Source organism: Symphodus melops (assembly GCF_947650265.1).
Source record: "Symphodus melops genome assembly, chromosome: 1".
Classification (NCBI taxonomy): domain Eukaryota; kingdom Metazoa; phylum Chordata; class Actinopteri; order Labriformes; family Labridae; genus Symphodus; species Symphodus melops.
In genome coordinates, this window is record NC_136691.1 from 1000653 (window position 1) to 1024706 (window position 24054).

Below are 24054 nucleotides of genomic sequence, written 5' to 3' on the forward strand. Positions count from 1 at the left end.
TGCATGTTGTGTGAACTCGTCACGCGGTGAACAGAAGTCAGCCTGGACCCCGGCACGGACACGACAGCAGAGCCACGACGCCGTCTGCTCACGGGGAACGTGCAGCTGAATGATCCACCGTTCCATCAGACGTCATTAATAAGACGATAACTGCTGACTCAGCGCTTTGTTCCTGGATCCATGTTTCCTCTCGTGTGTTTGTTCAGGATGAGACAGCGAGCCACGGACCTCCCACAGCGTGCAGACACGGGGACGGGGACAGCTGCCCACTGGTCTGGTGGCGGCTCCGTCCCGAGGGGGCCCCGGGATGTTTGCCGTGTATGGCCGACTGTCACGCCCTCTGACAGGAACATCGCAGCGCCCAGATGGCACGGCTCATCTGTATGCTGCGCCGCTCCAAGGACAGAGCCGACCGGCCGCAGCCTCTCTGAGGGCGTGTGTGTGTGTGTGTGTGTTCACTAACACACACACACACACTTCACCTGACTCTGTCAAATGATGCACACAAACCCCCTCATGTTTATAGAGCGTAGCAGAGACAGGGGGAGTCGGGGGTCAAGCGTGCTACAGCAGCGGCGTGATGGTGGAGCAGCTGCAGCAGCTTTATGTTTGTTTTGAATCCTCGTTCAGTCTTTTTCCCTCCTGGATGTTTAAAGTTCTTTTTCTCTTGAGTCTTTGGCTGCTCGTTTATCTCTCTGCTCGGTTTATTTGTTTTGTGTTTGTGTGTTTTACGTTTTGCATGAAATGTGCGGCACAAAAAAAAAAACTGAATGGAATTTGCGGAAAAAAAAAACGACACAAAATTAGAAGACATAGCTTTGGACCATGTTTTAACAGAGAGTGCATTTAAAAAAAAGCATCCGTTACTTTTTGTCATATTTATACACACAGAGCAAAATGAAGGCGAGCCCATGCTAGCGTCTGAGGCCACCTCGGCTTGCATGCGTTACAATCTGTTTATAACATGCAGCTCTGCTCCGTGTCATCCTGCGGTCCTGAGCGTGTGTGCAGGAGAGAGAGGGCGTGATGATGTGCGAGCCCTTCACCCATCACGGGCCGTCCTCTCACCTCGGGGACGGGGAAGGCCTGACTCAGCTCACAGTGCTGCACAGATGGAAGCGATCGGCTCTCTTAAGCAGCAGCTGGAGGAGGGGAGAGAGAGGGGGGGGGGGGGGTCCGAGGCAGGTGGTGTGCTGATGAATATTACAGTAATAATAATAGAGATGCTACTCTGGACTTTTATGGCAGCCATATAAAAGCTGATGGCTCAGAACAACACGCGACGGGCTTCATGCTTCAGAATGAAGTTGAACTGCAGAACAACCCAAACAAAGCTCGATGGCTGGAAGACATCAAGAAGAACAAACGACAGACTATAAAGTCAAGTGTGTATTAAACAGGGAGGAACCAACACACACACATCAAAGAGAATATTAAATATTAAAGTACAGTCATGTGATTTAAGGGAAGTCTTTAATAATAAGTTCTTTTATTTGAGTTGTCTGAAATAAAATCTCTTCTCTGTGTTTCTCTTTAGAAATTCAAGGTTGTATTTTTATTTATAACAACGCTCATCTTTCTAGGAGGGCTCGTCCCCGCAGCAGAGACTGGACTGTGTCGTCCCCTCAACCACCACCGTCCCCGTCCCCACTTTCTCACAGCAGCGAGCTGATTTGTAGAAGTTTTTCACTTTATCTCCTTCAGATGATCAAAGCTTGTTTTTGATATGAATCATATCATCATAACAAGCAGCTCTCTATACATCAGTTTGTATTGTTCGCCCTCCCTGACTGAGGCGATCTCTGAGCAGCCTCAGTCAGACACTGTGTCATTATCAATCAGGAGCATAAAGCTAAGTGAGACCATCAGATATCTCAAGGACAGACACAATGAATGTCCCCGAGTATTTATGAAAATCAGGAAGATTCCAAGCGAGTCTCCGTCACCTTCTATAGACGGCAGTTAGCATGACTAACACGGTTTGCTTATGGCTGTATCATTGTTGTTCAGCAGGACGAGAGGAGAATACTTACCTGATGACGCACACGCTTCAAATAACCTGCACTGAAACTGACGTCTGAGTGCTGAAGGAAAAAACAAACCAGGACCAAGGGTTACTGCTCAGAACGAGGTCTTTGAAGCAGCCATGCTCCCAGATGCTGTGCTGCAGGGCTGCTGCAGGACCAAGACAGGGTGAGACAGAGACAAGACCAGGACCAAGACAGGGTGAGACAGAGACAAGACCGAGGCCAAGACAGGGTGAGACAGAAACAAGACCGAGGCCAAGACAGGGTGAGACAGAAACAAGACCAGGACCAAGACAGGGCCAGACAGAGACAAGACCAGGACCAAGACAGGGTGAGACAGAAACAAGACCAGGACCAAGACAGGGCCAGACAGAGACAAGACCAGGACCAAGACAGGGCGGGACAGAAACAAAACCAGGACCAAGACAGGGTGAGACAGAAACAAGACCAGGACCAAGACAGAGTGAGACAGAGACAAGACCAGGACCAAGACAGGGCGGGACAGAGACAAGACCGAGGTGACTTCAGGGGGGTAGTTTGAATCCTGAGAGCAGGTGGTCTGGATGTTCCAGATACAAGAACACCTTGTACAGTTCAGCACTTCCTCGTGGACCTGATGATCTTTGGCGGTTCAGATCAGGACACCAGCAGCCTTTCTAACACTCAGATCAGATCAGGTGACGCACATACTTGTTGCCATGGTTGCCAGTGATTTACGTGTGTGTGTGTGTGTGTGTGTGTGTGGCCTTTACAGGGAGCCTGAAGTGCTCACAGTCTGCAGATGGATTTTATTCATCCACATTATTATCTGCAAAGAAACAAATCCGTTTGGTTCCATTTTTCAAACCAGCAAGAAACAACTTCAAATCCTTCGTCTCCCCGAGAGGCCGAAACATTCGCTCACCAAAGGAAGTCCTCTTCTCTTCGACAGTCATGTTGCTCTCTGACTTGGTCGTGGAGAGAGGACAAAAGGCCTCGCTCAGTTTTCATATGTCACAGCCATGACACTTCTGCTCACAAAGGAAGCCTCCATGCTGGGAACACATTTCCCTCTCGTTGAATGTGGGGCAGCAGTGTGCTTACAAAAGGCTGAGGTGGGGGTCTCCATGGCCTCAGCTCAGCCTGGGGAGGACATTCAAGCTCACAGTCAGTGTGGACGCTGTCGAGCTCGGTGGTTTTCAGACACTCCCAGAGAGTCTCAGAGTGAAGACAGTGGACGTTCCCTCACACAGGAGAATGCTAGCATTCTTCAAAGCTGCACGTTTTAGAACGCTCCAGTTGACTGACTCACGTCAGCGTCTGCAAAACGAGCTGCTTCATCATCCTCGGTGGACAAATGTGTCCAATCAAATCAAACAGCATACGTGTTCTTAACGGTCTCGTTTGCTGACAAAGACTCTGGTGCGTCTAAACTCTCTGTCAGAAAACTCCACTTTCACATTCTGCTTTCCGTGGTGGTGACGCTGGAGGGCGAAGGATCAGAAGTTGGACTCATTATCATTCACTCTGGAGCTAAGAGCGTCAAACGTTCATGTGAATATAGATGGGGTCGGCCCCGCGGTTTTACATAATGGGAGGCGTAGACTCCCCCCCCCCCCGTGGGACCTCCTCCAGCACCGGGCCGAACGAACCGGAGAGAGAGAGAGAGCAAGCAGGCGTGGAGCTCCAAGCAAATAAGACCGTCCGCTGGCTGATTTTTCAAACAGTCTTCAAGAGCTTCGTCCCGTCTCTGGCCTCGAAGGAATAAAGATGAGTGGTGGGGGGGCGGACTCTGACGGCTTCAAGGGCAGACACCAAAGTCAGACAAACAGAGGGAGTGTGTTAGCTCACATGAAGAAACCTGCATTCTGTCCAACGGCCAGCAGGTGGCGTTCCCAAAGGAGCGTGACAGTTTGCTTACAAGTTTTTGATCTCGATGTCTAAACGACAGAGCGAGTTATTAAAAGGTAGCGAAGCGTGACACTCACACTCGTGCTGGAGGATTCAGATGAATGCCTGACTGTTGTTTGTACCGGTGTATTAGTGTAACTGTGTCAGTGTGCAGGAGAAACAACACCGGGGAGCCCTGACTGTCATGTCTGCAGCCGTGTGCTATGTGATATGGTTTCTCATTACGCCGACCCCAGTGGGCCTCAGACACAGCTACACAGCTACACAGCTACACAGCTACACAGCTACACGTTGGTTAACTTGTGTTCACTGGGACAGTTTAACAAGCAGCAGCGAGGTTTGTTTTTGACAGAAGGATTCAGCCTTCAGATTCTCGTTCTCAGAAACCCATTACAGCTCCATTTGTTGGAGACAATGGCTCCCTGGCAGCACAAGGCTGTTTTGCATTGTCAGAATCTCCAGTGAACGCTGGGTTCAGCTTTTTTTTTTTCTCTCCTTAAAGAAAATGCAGTGTTGTGAAATTCTCTTTCTGGCATCAGCTGCCTCGAGAGTCTCTGTTGAGGAGGAGGAGAAAACACGCGCAAGTGAGCATGACCGACCCCGCTGAGTAGGAGGGGGGCTCAGCAGGAGGGCTGAAGGGGGGAAATCATCGGTATCCTTTTCTGTTTTACACATTTCCATTTTCCCAGATCCCCCGGGGGGTCTGACACTCGGCTCTATGTTTTGCCCAGGCCGTGGTTCAGGCGGCGGTCTGAGCCGTTTGAATACAGAGCAAACAAGCAACAGGTGGGACGCGGTATTGATCATGTTGGTGCAGCAGTGGCCGCGGAAAACAAGTCAATAGGGCAAACTGTTTGCAGCTGGAGCCTTGCACAAAAGGCTGACTTTGTAGAAGCAGATAAAGCAGAGTGTGAGACGGAGAAAGGGAGAATGAAACGCTGCGATTTCATTTCCAAATCGATCGAGACAGACGATCAGAAACATCAGTGATAAACTCGACATTATTACTCATAACAGCGGAAACAGCCATAGCGATTTAATTTAATTTTCCCACCAACTTTGGATGTCTAAAAAAAACAATCCTGAGAGAGAGAGCGAGAGAGAGAGAGCGAGAGAGAGAGAGAGAAGAGCAGCAGAGCGACATGAAGCAGAAGGAGCACGTCGGGGGTATTTACCTGGAAGGCCTGCCACAGCTGATCAGCCAGTGCGCTGATTTCAGAGAGGATGTGACGGATGAGAAAGGGCTTTGACATGCTGCAGCTTCCCAGCGTGATCAGGTACTCCATCAGCTTCTCTGCAGCCTGGAGCCCGGGGAGGGGAGAACATTATTTCACTCACACAAAGACTTTACAATCCTCTTTTTACCCAACAACAACAAACAAGACAAAAACATGGACGCCCTCATTCTACCAAACTGGCTTTAATATAAACATTTATATTAAATTTATATTTTAAGAGCTCCACAGTGTGCTGTCCGGTTCAACCATCCATCCAACGTGCTTGATTCTGTATCTGTGGGGAAAGAACTACACTACCCATGATCCTCAGGTGTTACAGCGATGTTTCTAATTGGTGGAGCTCGCTGTTACCGTGTAACCACTCAACAATGCCCTGCAGGTATGTGAACGTTGACCTGCGAGGAGGAGTGAAAGCTGGCGTTGTAAGCTATGCTAACGTTAGCTAACAGTCCGCCATTGTTGTTGTAGTCCAGAAATTCTTGCACGGCCACTGGCAAAGAAGGCTGTAAAAACTGAACAGTGTGAACATGAACAAAGACTCCATGAAAGGTTTTTATTCATCAGACGACAAACCACCAAAAAGAATACTGTTTGATCAACAGTGAGGCTAAAGCAGTGTTGGTTTGGCTCCGCCCCCCTGGTGGTTTGTGGACTGAAGGAAGAAAAGAGAGTTTTTGATTGTCACATCGTGAAGTCAAACACAGGTTGGATGTTTTCTGATCCTGGAGTGTTTAGCATGCACGCTCAACACTCTGATTCATATTCAGACTTTCTGCAGCCAAACATCCAAACGGCGGTCTGTCGTGCTGCCAGCAGGCAGCTCCACGGCTGCAGCTGAGGATAACATTATTTGGCTCAAGGGGCGTTCTGACCATTGCTGCCTTTTCACTCGGGTCTGGGGAGTTCAACCGGCGAGCTGACAGGACTGTGAAGTGCAGAAGTGGATGTTTGAAGCTGATCCGACGGGCGTGTTCGGCTGTTTTCTCCAAAGAGAGAGAGAGAGAGAGGGAGGGCGAGGGAGGGAGGGAGGGGGGACAGATCACAAAATTCAATTTGTTTTGTGATGCCTCTGCCGCTGATTGCCCCAGTGCTGCATGATATGAGGACATTATGGGAAATTGTCTGTCTGATTATCCCATCAAGAGATGAATTCATAATTTGGAACAACTGAAGGGAGGAGGTTCACTAAACAGATCTTCTTCTGTGGCTGCAGACTGATGGAGCCTGAACACACAGCAGCTTGTTAGCAGGCAGGACGATCATTAGGATATTATCAACACTGCTGATCAATACCGATAAGCTTATCAATACTACCCTTCATCATTTGGTTTCCCTAAAGGAGTCATCCCAAAGGGATCAATGAAGTTCAGTCTACGTCTACAAAAATAAAGACATCATTTGACATGGAACAGGAAGTGAGTTAGCATGTTAGCTCCATAGGCTAACCTCTAAAAGTCTAAATGTGGATGTTGAATGTGTTTGTGGTTAACACAAGCTGAGGAGATGTTGATGCTTTGTTAGACGAGATAAACTACGTTAGCTAAGTTTTTTAACGGTTAGCGGTTGCTAACAAGTAGCTAACTGAGACTACAGTGGTTGTCATGGAGACATGAAACGTCATCACGTCGGCAACTCTCTCACTAATCCTCCTCGCAGCCTCTCGTTAGGTTCATAAACAACTTGTCACCTTACAACCTGGATTCGTGGGTAACGAGCCTCGGGGTCACCGGAGTTCATCATGGTGACAAACAGAGCGACGGTGGAGCGTCCTCAGATGGCGTTGGCGCTGTACAAATAAAGATGGGTCGATCTCGCCCTGTGATGTCCTCAGGACGTCTCTGACCAGGACAAACACAGCGAAGTGTTTGAGTGGACTCTGAATTTAAGAAATACATTTCTACCAATGTGTTCAACTCCTCCAGGCTCCTCGGTCTATTTCTGATCCTCTCTCTCTCTCTCCGACCTCTCAGGTCGTCACTTCCAGGTTTTCTAGCTTCAGAGCTGAAGATGGAGAGAGGAAGCTTTTATCGGATGCGTCTGTGAGGAGGTGGAAGGGTTTTTTTTTAAGTCTCTCTCTTTAAATAGAAAATATGTTACTTCCTGTAAATAAGACTGCGAGCGGACTAATGACCTTCAGAAATGAAGTTTTGTACACGATCCTGTTTACACTGATCAACATCTTTTAGCAGCTGAGTTCTACGGCGTCACCTTCGACCTTGTTCTGACGAGCTCGCGCTCCGGTGGTCTGAACGTCCTTCAAACGAGCAGGTCGTTTTTTTTAAGTGGAGGTGAACTTCAGCCTGGCGGATTCTCTGACTCCCACGCCGATGGCGTTTGCACAGACAGCGACAGGCAGGCGTCAAGGCGACATCTTGAAAGAGAAGGCGATGAAAGCGGCTCTTCTGCCTCCTGTTGAAGGTTTAAACTCCTGATTTGAGGGAGACGTCATGTACAGTAATAAAAGGCCAGAGAGCGCCGAGGCAGGTGTGAGACACTAAACTCGTCCCCTCTCTGAAAGGTTATTACATGAGCCATGTCTGCAGCTGAACACAGAGCGGGCGAGCGACAGAGAGAGAGAGAGAGTGACATTTGAATGAGGCCTCTTGGGATCTTGAATCTGCAATTTCATCCGTCTGGGCTCCTTCGTCCTCGACCGCGGCGGCGACTCCTCCAGGTGTGTCTGAGAACCAGACGCTCTGCTGACACGTGGAGAGGACTCGTTCAGACGCTCTCGTTCTTTGACCAGCTCGCTGAAGACATGAAAAGTCTCTGAAGTGTCAAACTGAGATTGACTCGTACGTGGTGAAGAAATGCAGAGCTGCTGGTGGTTTCGAACCAAACCTGAATAACCTCCACTCGAGGGAGACGTTGTGATGCAACGTTTGGAGTTGTATTTTTTTTAGCTGTTTTGAACCGGCGACCCTCACGGACTGATCTGCTGCCGCCCCCGACATTCACCTCGGGCCTCAGCTGCCTCAATCAGACGTCAATGAGGACGTCACAGTACCAGAGCAACTAAACTTCAATATGAAGCCCGAGCCCTTCCAGAGAGGGGGCGTGGCCAGACACAGCTCATTTACATATTTAAAGCTACAGACACAGAAACAGCCTGTTCTGAGCAGGGCTGGGTTTATCTAACCTGAAGAGGAAGCAGATCATAAAATCAACGTTTGAAACACAACTCGAGATGTCAAAGATGCTTCAACGCACAAAGAGTGACAGACGTGCAGGAGAGGAGCTGCAGCACGAGCAACTTGACCGCACGATTGTTTGGAGGACAAGATGATCGACTGGTTATGTCTGCACAAGAAATCCACTGGATCCTGTCCACAGAGAGCAGACGATCCGTCCTCTCTAAAGCAGCAGGACGAGTGTCTGTGCGTCCTCCATGTAGAGGACGCTCTCCTGCTAAAGGTTAAAAAGATGCATCACAACTACAGGAGCCTGTAGAGGACATGGAGAGGGTGCACACGCCCTCGCACCTCCTCACCCTGCCTTCACACACTCCTCTCCCGCTCTGTGATTCATGGAAACAGCTTTTCCTCCGACTTTTACCCGGTGTGTCACATAAAAGGAGAGCGACGGCGTGCTCTGTGCGGACACGCCGCACGCCAGGCGGCTGCTCTAACACAACAATTCCCCCGACAATGTAGCCGAGAGTGACTTTGAAAAGAAGATGGAAAACAAACAGAGAGGAGCTGCTCCTTCAGATAAGATTGGTGCCAGGCGCTGCGGCTGGAAATGATCCCTCGAAATAAAATAATCTGGGCAGCTTAAGCCGAGCGGGACGGGATCCATCACAGAGCCGCACTTTTATGTGGCACAGTACAGTCAAATCTGGAGATTAGATATCCACACAGAGTATGTGAGGAACTTCAGCTGCCCCCCCCCTCCCCCCCCCTCCCTGAGGGGCTGGTGGAGACCCTGAGGATCCGATCCCAGCCTGAATATGACGTGATGTCAGAGCAGCGTGTTTGTTTCAGAAGCGTTTCCCTCTGCTGCTGCTTCTTCATCTCGTCGGGGAGTCTTTCTAATATTATAATTACCCCCCCCCCCCCCCCTCCCCCCCTCCCCCCCTCATCCATCCATATCTGGATTGTCCTGAACAATCAGTTTGACTGGCAGAGCGATGGGGCGTTCGCTGGACGTTGGAAATATAAAGCGGTCATCAGCGCGTATCGTCAAAGTCGTTGACAGCAGCCTCATTGAGAAATCAAAGAGAAATTCAATCTTTGATAAAGAGAGAGAGCTCTTCACCTTCTGCACGTCCACATGCTCCAACCATGAAAAAAAAAAAAACCCTTTACTGTTCAATAAGCTCGCTTCAGCTGAAGGCAGCACGCCGTGACGTGTATAAAACAACAACGTCACACACACCGGCAGCAGGACGAGGATTCTTCACGCTTCATACGACCGGCTGACGGAGCGTCCAGTGATGCGTTCATGTGTCGGGTCTTTAATAAATCAACAAGTCCCTCCCCCCCCAGAACACGACTCAAAAACTAGGGTCCAATAATGGGATCAAAACAGGAAGTGACGGAGCGAGGAAACGCCGGAGGTTAAAATGTCATGAAACTAAGTGAGATAAAATGAGGTTCAGTTAAACTTGACAGTTGTTCTACATGGCGTTCTGGTCTCAGGTCTACGGGGGACCAGCCTCAGCTCAGGTCTTAGTTTGGACACAACTGAAAGAGCACTTCCTGAACACCTGATCACAGGTTCCAATCAAACGGGATAAATAAGTGGGAGCTTCAAAAACAATCACACACACACACGGAGAGCCGATGCTCTTTTCCCGCTCGACAAAAACAGACGGATTGAATCTGCACAAACCTGCTGGTCCTCACAAGTGGAGTTAAACACACCGCTCCCTCCGCAGCTCGGTGTGTTTTTAAGTCCAGGTTTCAGGCTGCAGCTGGTGGATCAGCAGAGTTACAGGCTGGTCCACCAGCTTTAAACGCTCGTCCTCCCAGTCTGAAGCTGTGACTCACCCAGAGTACGTGTCCCAGCGTCCCGGACACAACGAGTCCAATGAGAACGAGTTACACACACACACACACACACACACACACACACACACACACACACACACACACACACACACACACACACACACACACACACACACACACACACACACACACACACACACACACACACACACACACACACACACACACACACACACACACACACACACACACACACACACACACACACACACACACACACACACACACACACACACACACACACACACACACACACACACACACACACACACACACACACACACACACACACACACACACACACTGAGCCGTGTGCTGGATTAAACCTCTAACCTAGCAGTGGTTGAATCCGGGGCTGTGAGGCGTCAGACGACCTCCCATCACGTTCAGACACTCTCTCTCCTGACAGCAGCGTGTTCTCACGCTTGTTCTTCACGTTCTTCCTGTCGGCTGCGTTCCTTAAAGACGCTTCGCTCTTCCTTATTGGCCGTTATTGTCGATTGTTATCGGCTCCTCTCGGAGTTGTCGGCCGTGGCGCCCGCGTGCCGGCACGGAGAGGTGGAGCCAATTTTCAACCTCACTGGAGCGACTGATTCCTTCTTTTGTTTTAACACTCGAGAAATAAAAGTTTGTTAAACTTGTCTTTTGCTAAATATGACAGAATAATTCCTGCGGCGAGCGAGAACGCCAGCAGCGACACGAGATGAAACAGGAAGTGAGCCCAGCTTTAATAATCTCATCTTCTATTCATCGCGTCGTTAAAATGATGCAGCACCGTCCTCGCACTATCACACCGTACTGAGTCGTGCTAATGAAACCACTCCACATTATTGTGATTGGTCATCTGCCTCGTCCAATCAGACGGCTGCTCTCGGCGGGGGCATTAAAAGTTTCTCAGAGGGCGGAAAGGGCCGCTCCGTTAACGGCTCGTTAAATCTTCATTATGTGACATCATCATCTGTTTTCATCACTCTGCAGCTTCAGGACAAAATCACTCCACGCCCCCCGCCCCGCCCCCCCCCCTCCTGCACGCCGCCGTCAGAAGAGTACGCAGGGATGTAACGGAAGAAAGGTGGCGAGGATGCACCTTCATACTTCCTGTTCTGGCTAATCACTGTGTTTGCACAGTAGCGCTCTCTGTGGTCCGTTTCCGGGGACGGAGCACGCTGACAGGAAGTCAGGCGAGGAAACGGTCAATTTCAAAATAAAAGCCCACACATGACCTGCTGATGCTCCTTTTTCATCACATCATCAACGTGTTATCCTATCGTGTGTCGGCCTCAGGACCCAGCCCCCCCCCCTAAAAGACTCTGACTCTGATACTGTACCATGAAGAGGGGGCTGACCAAGTCCTGGGACTCCTTTAATCCCTGTTTCCAGTCCAGTTTGAAAGTTTGTTGGTGAATCCTTGAGCAGTGTTTGGCTCTGCGGGGGCGTCTGATCCCGGTCGACACCACGTTGCTTGTTTGGGTTAAAGTCAAATTTAAAATTCAATTTATAGAAACATTTAATTGGAGGCAGAAAAGCTTCAGTTGTTGTGATTTCTCTCATCATATATTCAGCTGTTTATTTAATCAAAACCTCATTTATGCAGAAATGCATTCGACCCATTTTCGCCCTAAAGCTGAATACATTAAACACAGTCGACACCTTTTAACAACATCTCCCATAATCCTGCAGGAAGAGAAACATAATGACGCTTCACCAGCTCGTGTTTGAGAGGAATCTGGGTTCATCCAACTTCTCAAACTTTGACATCAAGGCTCTGTTTTCAAACAGAGGCAGCCTGAGGTCATGTTTCTACTCATGCTGGGATTATTATTTATCACTACCTGCTCAGATGGACGCCATCTTGAAAATGCACCCACATGCATTTATTCTGTGTCTCTTTTAATCGTCCATCTTTGTTGGATAGTTTTGTGTTGAGTTTGTTCTGGATGAGTTCACAGTTTGGGACTTTCACTTTATTTTTTGGATTCATAAAGGGGCAAATTAAAGGGATGTTTGTGTGTGTGTGTGTGTGTGTGTGTGTGTGTGTGTGACATCCCTCACCTGGCTGTCCTGATGAGCGTGCAGCAGCAGCCTCGTCAGCTCCTTCAGTGACTCCTCCACCCGTCTCGTGAAGTCTGCAGATGGCCGCCTCCGGGAGCAGAACAGGTCCGTCGCCCGAGCCGCCGCCTGGCAGCCCTGCAGGACGAGGTCGCCGGGTCCCAGCCGAGGGGGATCCCTGCACGCCGACACCACCGAGTCAACGAGCTGGCACACAGAGTCGGCGAGCACCAAGCCCGAGTCCCCGTCCGAGCAGAACCAGAGCGAGTCCAGAGCTCCGCTGTTCCCCTGCACGCGGTGCAGAGCGCACAGAGTCTGCAGGAAGTGGACGTGAGGGAGGACGGCTCGGCCGCCAGGAGCTCCCTGATGACTGGAGGGGACGGGAGGCGGAGTCAGAGCGGCAGGCTGCGGGTCCTGCAGGAGGAGTTCAGGGGTCTCAGAGTCCAGGCCTGGCTGAAGGTCTGAACTGAGCGGAACACTTCCTGGACCAAACAGATCCTGAGACTCATCCATGGAGCTGTCCGGACCTGACACATTTAAAAACACAGACAGACGGATCTTTGTTTCATCTGCACAGAAATCCTTTGATCCCTTCTTTATTTTCCTCGTAAATCTCAGTCGGCTGCTGCTTTCTTTCCAACGTCTGTAATTTAGCATGTTGAGGCTGGAAATGAAAACAACTTTTGTCTAGTGGCGGTCTAGAAGTGGTGGAGCGATTACTGGACACGGACGTCCAGCTGATTCTGTGCACGCTTATTGTTCGACCCCTCCTCCATAAAGGCGTGCTGCAGGTGTGCCTCACACACCACACTATCTGATTGGCTCGACATCTCACATGTAATTAGTGATCAACAGTGAAGCCTGGGTGCCACGAACATGCTGCTCCTAATATCCACATTAACTCCTAATAATCTGCATCAGCCCGAAAAAACAAGCATGGGCCCCGGGGCCTGGAGACAGACTCTTTCTGTCTGTTTAGAGCGGGGGGGGGGGGGGGGGGGGGGGGTCTCCGGCCTCTCTTCACCTGAGAGCTTCTTCGTCGAGGTGATGATGAAAGCAGCCATCTTTAAACTTTCAAACAATCTGAGCGGCCTCACGTTGACTGTGTTCTTATCGGACTGTTTCTCAGGAGAGAGTTAAACTGTGGGCTCATGTCTCACTCTCACAGGACCGGATGAAGGATTATTACATAATAACACCATGAGCGTGTCCACTGTGATCCCTGTGGGACCGTTTTTAATCAACACAGATATTTGTGTAAGTGTGTCTCATGCTCTCTGTGTGTTCATCTGTTGTTTCTGTGGATCGAATTCACAGAGGAGAGAAAAACATGGAGGAGAAGTGAGCAGCGGCGCTTTGGACCAGTGTATGTCTGACTCAGGAAGTCAAGTCACAGCGATGGAGGCTGCAGCAGCTGGTTATTCTCTGAGCAGGCGGAGCGGCTGTCCTCCTGAACGTCTCCCCTCGGCCCTGCAGCTCTTACACTTTAGGAGGACGAGCGTGTTCCCCTGGACTCTGCTGCCATAAAGCTAAATGACAGATTATCTAGTGGGAAACAAAGAAATGACAACGTAATTTAAAGCTGTCATATCTGGCAACGAGCACACAGATGTGAGTTCATCTAGAAAGAGCTAGAGGAGGCGGAGTCTCTGCAGAGGTCACCATCAGTGGAGTTATTCTGGTCTGTCAGCGACGAGGGCATTTTACCGAGAATATCCAGCATTCAAACGAAGGTCGACACGCGGCGTGTTCACATCAGTCCCGATGGTCCGACCTCTCTCTCTTTTTGTTTACCACCTGCTGACGATGACGCCCGCTCAGAGCACGGCTTGGAGAGTCGGCGGTATCTCTCTGCTGTCTGCAGGGGGGGAGGAGTCTCCTCGATCACGCCCCGTCGTCTTCACCTACTGAGGTCGAGAGTGCACGCAAAAGGTCACGTTACGCTGAGGGCGCCCTCTGCTGGATCAAACTGCGAACGGCTCATTACAGTCAGAACGTGACCTTCCTCCCTCAGGTCTGAAGTATGTACACAGTCAGATACAGCAGGGGGCGCTATACAGCGAGCTGGTTGGAAAATCAGTGAAGAAGAAGAAGAAAAGGAATCATGGCAACCAGTCGCTCCATCTACTCAGGGCCGAAGAAGTACGACTGTCGACTCCAGATCCAGTTACTCATCGTCATGGTTACACTGTTTCAAAATAAGACAGCGCCCAACCTTGATCCAACTCTGTCTTATTTTGAAAAGCATCAGACCGACCTCTTCATTCCAGCGTGTCAGACAGAGGCATGCAGCCGTGCGAGAGAAGAGTCACATGACCACATGAGACAGAACTTAAAGCAGGTGTCGACGGTAACCACGGTGAGGAGTGAGAGAAGCTGTCTCCATCACGGGGCAGCGTGTTTATGTAATCATCAGCAGGCTGTGAGATAATGTCAGGACGCTCCGCTCGCTGTCTGAGCTCCTCCGAGGACTCGAGTCAGGATGTTCCCGTCCTTGAGATATCCTCTCGTCACAGCAGAGCCACGCCGCGTGCTCCCGTATCTTTGTAAACTGTCTGCTCTGTTTTAACGCCGGCTCGCCATCCTCAGCCAGCGTGCAGGTCACGGCATGAATTATTCCTAAACTGTGACTTCTCAAGGGTGAAAACAACATTTCAGGATGAACACCAAAGTTATCGCAGACAAGTCGGACTCGGAGTGCAGTCAGACATGCTCCTGCTGCTATGATCATTTTTCTGATATGACCCACTGTCACCCTTTTTTCTTTAATCCGACGCTGCTGAAGTTTTCAAGCCACACTTTTCTTCTCCCTCACTTTTTATCAGAGGAAAATAAACCGCCACCTAAGTTACTTAACGAATGAATCTGACCGTGGAGCAGCGTTTCTAATGTGTGAAACCAATCATGTTGCTGTAGTTCAAATAAATAGAGTAGTTATATTACACTTTAGTAAAAAAAAAACAAGTGCAGCTTAAACTGAAACTTCCAGAAGAACATTTGATCAGTGTTATTTAAAGTCTGGTATGCATGCTTGTGTCAGTCTAAGCCATCTGAACACTTCTCCTCAGCAGGCTCTCTGCACACCTGCAGAGCAGAGTCCTACCTGCTGCCTCTCTGGAGCTCTTTGTGTTGGACGTCAGCCTGTTGATCAGTGATTCCTGACGCAGACTCAGCACCTCCCGCTGCAGCTCCTCGGCTTTCTTCTTCCAGCTTTTATCCTGACTCCGCAGCTTGTAGCCTAAAGCCTCTGCGTGCTCTCTGCAGCTCGTACCCGGGGGTCTGCTCCGTATTATTGCCACTGCCAGGGACACTCTGCATTTCTGGAGAATCCACGCCGCCTGACGAGCTCCTGACACAGATTGGAAGAGATTCATATCGAGGAGTTCCTCATACAACTAAATACTGATAAATACACAAACCCAAAATATAATAATAATACATTTTATTGATGGCACCTTTCAAAAAACCCAAGGGCAACTAAACAAGCAGGGTTAAAAACAAACAATATAAAAAGTAAACATGAGAAGCTTAACAAAAGATAATTAACAGTTTTACATGACAAAATTGAAAACAGGAGTTTTGCAGTGAAATGGATAGATATAATTTATAAACATATAAATATACAAAACACCTGCCAATAAAGGAAATATTCACACATATAAACATGCAGTTAAATAATACAATGAAATACATAACAGAACTTTTCTATAAAGTTTTGTGATGAACATTTTTTTTTTAAATACTGAGAAATTAGATTTTACGTTCAACTAACTGTAACCAAAATAACTGAATAATAAAAAAATAACCAAAACAGTTAATTTATAGTCTGTTGAGTTCTTACAGCTTTTACAGTTAAATTATTGAGCTATCAGAAGCTAGCTCTGACGAATTAAAGTTTGATTTTCCTGACGTCTTCTTTGTTTATTTATTCATTTTTTTGCTAAACTACATGATTTTTTTGTGGTTTTGTTGATTTATAAATCTTTAATTTTTCATTTAAATCCGCGGTTAAATAACTAAACAATTTATCGTTTAAACAAACTGGAGCTAAACGTGACGTAGGCTAACGTGACCGTTAGGAGCGGCTAACGTAGATTTAACCGTTTTAAAAGACGTTTCCGCTTCAGGTTGTGAACGTCAGGTGTGAAAGTGAACACTCACCTGTCGAAGTGTCCTGTTGGCTTTCCATTTCTCGGCTCCTGTTTACTTCACTTGCCCTCATTAGCGGTGAGACAGGTGTTACGCATGAAACTGTGACCCGTCTATTTGGTGCCCCTCGGTGTAGCGGTTAGCTTCCTCCACTTTCAGAATAATGTTCAAACTTCTCGTTTCATCTGTTGGAGGATTTGACCTCGTTAAAAAACCTTAGAAAACAAACAAAAAATCATGACTATTGAATATGAATGAAGATTATAATAATACATATTTCAAATCCATTTTAAATTAAAAAATATGTATTTTGTTTTTAGAATCCGGAAGAAGAATTTAATGGTTTGCCTGCTTTCAGTTGATTTTATTATTGTCTTTTTGGTCATTCTTTTTGAATAAATACACAGAAAACTTCTTTAAGAAAAACAAAAACCGAATGGTTAAACATGTTAAGCAATGGAGACTGTATAGTCCTCCAACCAGGCGGCCTGTGGGTCCATTCCCACACCCTCCCATTTCTATCCACTGTCCTATATCTAAATAAAGGCATAAACAAAGCCCCCCAAAAAACATCTTTAAAACGTAGATAAACAACAAACTATGAAAAACAATCTGTATTTTTACTTGGCCAATCAGTGACTCTCCATTAAAGTGTGAATGATACAGGCTTAATGAAAAAAATCAGTAACTATAGATGCCGGAGAGGATTCATTGAAATATGTGGTTTGAAGAAAACCTGCTCCTGATTGTTTGAAGCCTCAGTTACCATGGCAACAGACTCAGAGCACCTCTCACCTCTTTTTCTGGAACTGTCCAGAGATTCCAGGTCTTTCTCGGGTTTCAGTGACCTCCCACGTAACAACCCCAGAATTCAACATGACTCAGGATTAGTACGAAATCTGCTTTCACATCCACCTGTTGTACCTTTTGTACCTTTTGCTTTAATCTCCATTTCTGCCCACGTTTTTTTTTTTTTTGCAGCCAGCCTCTAGTGGACATTCAAGGAACTGCAGGTTTGCTCACTTCCACCTGGCCTCCTGGGATAAACAAGAAAAAACACCTTTAGAGGGTTTACATCACAGATAAACAGGTCAAAGAGTTAAAGCCATGATCATATGGTTTAAACTGTAAGTCTATAGTTAGCTCAATTGCTACATGCTACAGCAGTGAGATAATTTCCCTCTTACAGTAATGAAACCTGCAGAGTCTGTTCAGCTGCATTCAAACAATATTAGGATATCCCTGTCTTTTCCAAGAAGAGGAATAAAACACCAGGTAGCAGCAACAACACACTCACTATCTAATGGGTACACACAGACGGAGACTACAGCAGCATCATTATATAATACTTTAATGGTTTCACCCGGGAGGGGTGTGGGGGGGGGGGGAGTCATTTTCATGTTTGTGTTTCTCTCTCTGGGTTGAACTAATGGCGGTCTAATCTACTGCAAATTGTCAAAAATTTGCATTCTGTGATTGTTAACCTTTGGGGAAAGTTTCCTGAATGACATTTCCGAGTGTCCTCCAAAATGTAAAAGTGCCGCTGTCGAAAAACACTTTCCGACCGTTTCAACGAGCCTCGACAGAATCAGCGGTCCATTTACGAGCCGAGCCGGCGCTATGACACATTATACTCCAACGTTTTGTTTTTCCTCACAAATTTCCCCGAATATAATGCAAGAGCAAGAGAGAGAGAGTGTGTGTGTGTGTGTGTCCTCAGTGGAGCGTATTTTCTGCAACTTATTGCCTTTTAATGTCGTGGTTATAATAACGTCAGTATTTCTTACTTGTCAATAATAAAAGGATGGTGAGTGTGAAGGACGCCGCAGCACTCTGATGCCTTTGTACTCCTGCATACATTCAAACATATATTTATATGGTGTCTAATCCTGGAGCGCTGGATGACGTGACGCCCTCCGTCATGGCTCAGCCTGAAGGTGAAGGTCAGGAGGAGCTCGGGTGGAGAGCGGGGAGATGTTGCTTTGTGACTCAGCGGCGGGATCGATACAGCGGGCGCTTCAGCTGCTCAAAGAATGAACGTTGGAGGGTGAACTGAAGGGTGATGAATTGTTAATGTGTGAAACCACCTTGTTCATCATCATCATCATCGGCGGCGGCGCCGGAGTTGACTGACCAGGAAAGTGAAGCGGTGGAAATAAAAACACTCGACGCTGAGTGCTCGTCCTGAACTCTCATCATGTGATGGTTCATGAGGAATCCTTCCATCATCACGTCTCCTCTCTCACAGTTCAGACTCTGACAGAGGAGCTTATATAACACTGGATATTGAAACACAGATTAGAAGCTCTGTTGGGTCTATTTTGGACCATCCGGCTCTCCATCCCCCTCAGAGTTCAGGACTTCTCAGCAGCCGGATGTTTCCAACTGCAAAACATTAGCATTTCAAACGGCCTGTACTTAAACTGTACGCGGATCACGTGTCGGTTAATTTCACCTCATCCAGGGGAGCCTCGGCTTGTGAGTGACTCACTCTTTCAGCGGCGTCGTTTTCAGTCCTCTGGGGGTCCTGCAGTGCTGCAGCAGCTTTACGTTACTTCTGTTTATTGACTCAGGATGCAAAAATAAGTCGAGATCTCAAAAACAACAAACCACAGCGACTTGTTGCCACGAGAAAACAGAGTGAAATAAAATCAGTGTGTTTGCTTGGGTCTGTTTTTGAGGTGTCCCACTTTCATGTCGTGTCACAGAGACTGTGAGTCCTCGTGGCAGCGGGGGGGGGGGGAGATCGACTCTGACCTCAGCCCTTTGGTCCTCCTGCTGTCTCCCCCCCAATGTTTCCTGTCTCTCTTCAGCTGTCCTATCCGATGAAGGCAAGAATGCCCCCGAAAAACCATCTACAAATGAAATCAAAATAGAAAGGCGAGCAGACAACTTCAGAGACGAGCACAACTGAGTGGGAAAAATAATGAAGCCCCCTCCTCTACAGGAAATCTTTGAGGAGACGGTGAGGAGGCAAAGTTACTGGTGGTCCAAATCATTATCTTTCCAGAACTGCAGATAGCTATAAACTGTATTTCATAGCTCTATTAAATTATTAAATAGTGCAAGATAGTGTGTGTGTGTGTGTGTGTGTGTGTGTGTGTGTGTGTGTGTGTGTGTGTGTGAGAGAGATTCATAAAGGGGCTGTGCAATAAAATCAATGGTATAGGGAACTGCAATAGAATCAGAGGAGAGGGTGAGTGTGCAAAAAGTGAAGTGATGTGTGTGTTCTGTGCTGATGGGAAGTTTAGATGTTTACAGACGTAACAAACTAATGAGCGAGCGGCTCAGGACGAAGCGTGGCGTTCGTGTCCACATTCTGAAGGTTTGAATATGTGCTCGCCCTTTCACCTCCAGGAGCCTCGAGTCCATTAAGACACGTTCAATGTCCGCTCAGGGCGTCGGTAACCCGAGCGTCTCATTCTGCTGGACGACAGACGACAGAGCCTTTCTGCTCACTAAGAGACAACAGCTGCCACAGCTGTGGTCCTGATGTTGTCCACTCTCTGTCCTGCAGTCCCACCTGAACACGCCACAGATGTTTCCTCCTCCACCTGTTTGTTTGTTTTCACTCTGTGCTGCTCCTTTTAACCTCGCAGAGAAAGAGGTGTTATGTAAACGCTCGACTTCAGCGTGCTTGTCGGCTCTTTTTCCTTCTCCCCGTGTGACTGCAGCAGCAGCAGCAGCAACACACGGCGAGTTAAAGCGACGCAGGTGTTCTGCATGTGATGAATTCTGGTCACCGAGTTCACAGACAAAAAAAAACCCACTCTCGAAGCCCGGCAGAACCTTCCAGTTTGATTGCTTTTGAAATGGAGAGAGTCAATGTCACAGCATCCTTAATGCACCACAAATATTTACTCAGCAGGCCGATCATTTGCTCCAGAAACTTTAGAGGTGCCTTCCCAGCAGCGCTTCATGTAACTCTGAATGTGATCCCACAAACATAAGGATTCAGGAGTCGTCCTTTGTGTTGTTTGTTCCGTCTCTGGAGAGAGGTAAAGTAATGTTTTCAGTTTAGGCATGCAGTACCAATTTCAGAGTTACTTATTGCACCTTTGGAAATCCTGACGCGTTAAATTACACACAACAAAACATTTATAAACCTGCTGCTGCTGCTCAGCAGGTGTTTAGGCAGAGCGGAATACAGAAAGAGAACTGTGTGACCCTGCTGCTGACCTCCCTTACATGTAATCAGGTGATGCTTTATTGATAAATGATGTGCAGTCCAGTATGGAATCATGCACATGAGGGGGGGGGGGGGGTTGGACAAGCCCCCAGTGGAGTCCCACAAACATTACACCACCACTCCCTTCCACAGCCACCTGGCGGCTTTCTTTGCTGTCCTCCTCAGCAGCCCTCTCCATGCCCAGCAGGGTGTTCACTCTGTGGGGAGAGCGGCCCTCCTCACACGCTCCTCCCAGGGCAGGACAGTCGATTCAATCCAGACAGGAGAAGATGCTCTAAATGCAGGATTTTTCTCCACCAGTGTTCCCAGTCTGATTGAAGTCGGACTGAGGGGTTACAGAACAGGAGCGCTGATATTCAGAGGAGAAGAAGTTGGAAGCCTCCTCGGGATGTGCCGAGGTCAGGGAGCTCTCCGTGGTGCTGAAATGTCTCCTCTCAGCGGTCTTCACTCATTACTCCAAGTCAGAGAGCAATGGGAGCCTGCTAGCATGTTAGCCTCTCTGCACAGGAAACACTGCAGGCGTGATGACCCAGCAGAGAGAGAGAGAGAGAGAGAGAGAGAGAGAGAGAGAGAGAGAGAGAGAGAGAGAGAAATGGCATCTCTCCAGCAACCAGACAAATTTCCAAATTTGAACCGGTGACCCTCCGGTTCCAGTCCCTGTAGACTGAGCGACTTCCCTCCATCACGCTCCCTTTTCCCTCTTTTACAAAGTCTCCTGCAATTTGATTAAAAAAAAAGTTATTTTCAAACAATCCAGCAAGAGAAGCGACCTGAAGTTTTCAAGTCTCTGTTTGAAGCTTCTTACATGATTATCTGCAGCAAAAGCTGAATATCTTCATTTTTTGTTTCTTTAAACGTCACGTCACCTTGTTGCCGCTTTTCTCTCTCTCTCTCTCGAACACATCAAGGTGAATTAAACTCTACACAAGGTCATAGTTCACTGCAGCCTTCTCTTTAATCATCAGGAGTGAAAGAAATGTGTGAACGTAGCACGGGAAGTCGTTTCATTTTAAAGAGCTCTTTTTGATTGGACGCCGGTGAAGGACACACACACACAGAAAAAAAACAAAAGACAGCCGATTAACAGGCGAGCAGAAAGTGAGTGATCCAGGAGGAGAGCTGATGTCATCACCTGATTTAATCTCATCACAGATAACGCACCTCTGAGGACAGGTGAGGTCGTGTCCTCTGCTTGTGATTGGCTGCGAGGTCATGGATGTTTGAGACCTGAGGGGGTGGAGGTCTGGTATTAAAACATTTAAACGGGCTGAATCTATTTCTTTTCACTTACATGTTTCAATGACTGCGACAGAGTCAGAGCGAGCTGTTTCTGGAGCTTTCTACAGCAAATTAAAGTCTGTATCACCACTTCGAGTTTTCTCAGTTAAAACGGAGAAAACAATCTTCTTAAGTGTCCAATAAGTGGCTCTTTAAAATCAATAATCTCTCTCTCTCTTTCTCTCTCTCTCTCTGGGCTTTGGTTTGGTTTGAGACCAAGAGATGCAATTCCCTGAAGAAGAAGAAGAAAAGAGGAGGACTCGAGAGGACCTTGAGTTACAATTATTGTGTCAGAAAAGAGAAAATTAACAAATTCTGTGTTTCTGAGCTGGAATGCGATTTTACGTCAGAGGGGAAGAGCTTTTTTTAAAGAGCATTAAGACTCTCCTGATGGGAAATCAGTTCACGATAAACTGTCAATAAATGTGGATTAAGAAGATGGATTATTGACCTCAGTATTTGTAAATTCCAATTAAAGCCAGCCACAGATTAATTGATATAGGCAGCTAACAGTTAATGTGTTAACGTAACACATTAACTGTTGGTAACATAAGAAGAGCCCTCCCGTCTTCATCCCTGTCTTTGTTGTAACAGGAGGATTCCTCAGAAGAAGAGGATGTTTGTTACCTTTCGTAAACTGAAGTGAAATCAGTGGAGGCTGAAACATGAAGCATGCCCTCAAATGCCCAGCAGGGGGTGTCTTTACTGAGTACACTTAATGATGAACGATTATTGATGAATTATAACGTATGCTACGATTATGTAGCATTATGACAGGGTCAGAACTTAATGACACAAAACTGAGCGATATGCTTTGCTACATTATGATACGCTATGATACATTATGCTAAGCTACGATACATTACGCTAAACTACGATATAATACATTATGCTAAGCTATGATATAATACAATATGCTAAGCTACGATACATTATGCTAAACTACGATACATTACATTATGCTAAGCTATGATATAATACAATATGCTAAGCTACGATACAATACAAAAAACTATGCTAAGCTACAATATAATACATTATGCTAAGCTACGATATATTACATTAAGCTAAACTACAATGCAATACATTATGCTAAGCTACGATATAATACATTATGCTAAGCTACGATACAATACATCATGCTAAGCTACGATATATTACATTAAGCTAAACTACAATTCAATACATTATGCTAAGCTACAATACAATGCAATACATTATGCTAAGCTACAATACAATACAATACATCATGCTAGGCTATGATACCAGGAGATACATTATGCTAAGCTACGATACAATACGATAAAGATACAATACATTATGCTAAGCTATGATACAATACGATAAAGATACAATACATTATGCTAAGCTATGATACAATATGATAAAGATACAATACATTATGCTAAGCTATGATACAATACGATAAAGATACAATACATTATGCTAAGCTATGATACAATATGATAAAGATACAATACATTATGCTAAGCTATGATACAATACGATAAAGATACAATACATTATGCTAAGCTATGATACAATACGATAAAGATACAATACATTATGCTAAGCTATGATACAATACGATAAAGATACAATACATTATGCTAAGCTATGATACAATACGATAAAGATACAATACATTATGCAAAGCTATGATACAATATGATAAAGATACAATACATTATGCTAAGCTATGATACTGGTCGCAACCAGAGCAGCGCCACTGGATTACCCTCTGTGAGAGACAGATGTCTAAGGTAACACACAGCAGTCAGAAATATAGACAATATAAAATAATTGATTATGATGATTGGCTTCTGATTCCTGCCTGGAAGCATTAATGAAAACATGTAGAGAGGAAAAGAGATCAAGAGACAAATAACACAAAGTACTGTGAGATTCCTTTAAAGCATAGAGAGAGAGAGGGAGATGTGCAGAGAGGTGTGGAGAGAGAGAGAGAGAGGGAGAGAGAGAGAGAGAGAGAGAGAGAGAGAGAGAGAGAGAGAGAGAGGGAGCAGTATAAAAAGCGGGACTCAGACTTGAGCAGCTCTGAACTTGTGAGGAGACTCTGAGGGGATTTAAAAGCAGCAGACAGAGAAGAGTTTTTGTTTTATTTTGAACCCTGTAACTGGAGATGCTTGAGTGAAATGTCACAGACAGAGATCCGGGGTGGATGATGGAGTGGTTTTCTGTGGCCACGTTTTATTCATATTTTG

The 24054-nt window shown here is 46.8% G+C and overlaps 2 protein-coding genes across 2 annotated transcripts in view; both read right to left on the reverse strand.

Annotated features, from left to right (window-relative positions):
- The window catches only part of LOC306832000 (meiosis-specific protein MEI4-like), a gene marked incomplete at its 5' end in the record, with an annotated part of 28595 nt that extends 15315 nt beyond the window's left edge, over positions 1-13280 (reverse strand). The window contains 3 exons of the mRNA XM_079356352.1: positions 5093-5218; positions 12220-12743; positions 13241-13280. Of these exons, the coding sequence (XP_079212478.1) occupies positions 5093-5218; positions 12220-12743; positions 13241-13280 (690 nt within the window). The remainder of the gene's footprint in view (positions 1-5092; positions 5219-12219; positions 12744-13240) is intronic.
- A 320-nt stretch (positions 13281-13600) lies between these two features.
- LOC306824997 (meiosis-specific protein MEI4-like) lies at positions 13601-16619 on the reverse strand. The gene is made up of 3 exons (XM_079345463.1): positions 16378-16619; positions 15320-15565; positions 13601-13761 (listed from the first exon to the last, which is right to left on the reverse strand). Exons 1-3 carry the CDS (start codon positions 16436-16438, stop codon positions 13703-13705), a joined length of 366 nt encoding a protein of 121 aa, XP_079201589.1. The 5' UTR covers positions 16439-16619; the 3' UTR covers positions 13601-13702.
- Between the last annotated feature and the right edge of the window lie 7435 nt (positions 16620-24054).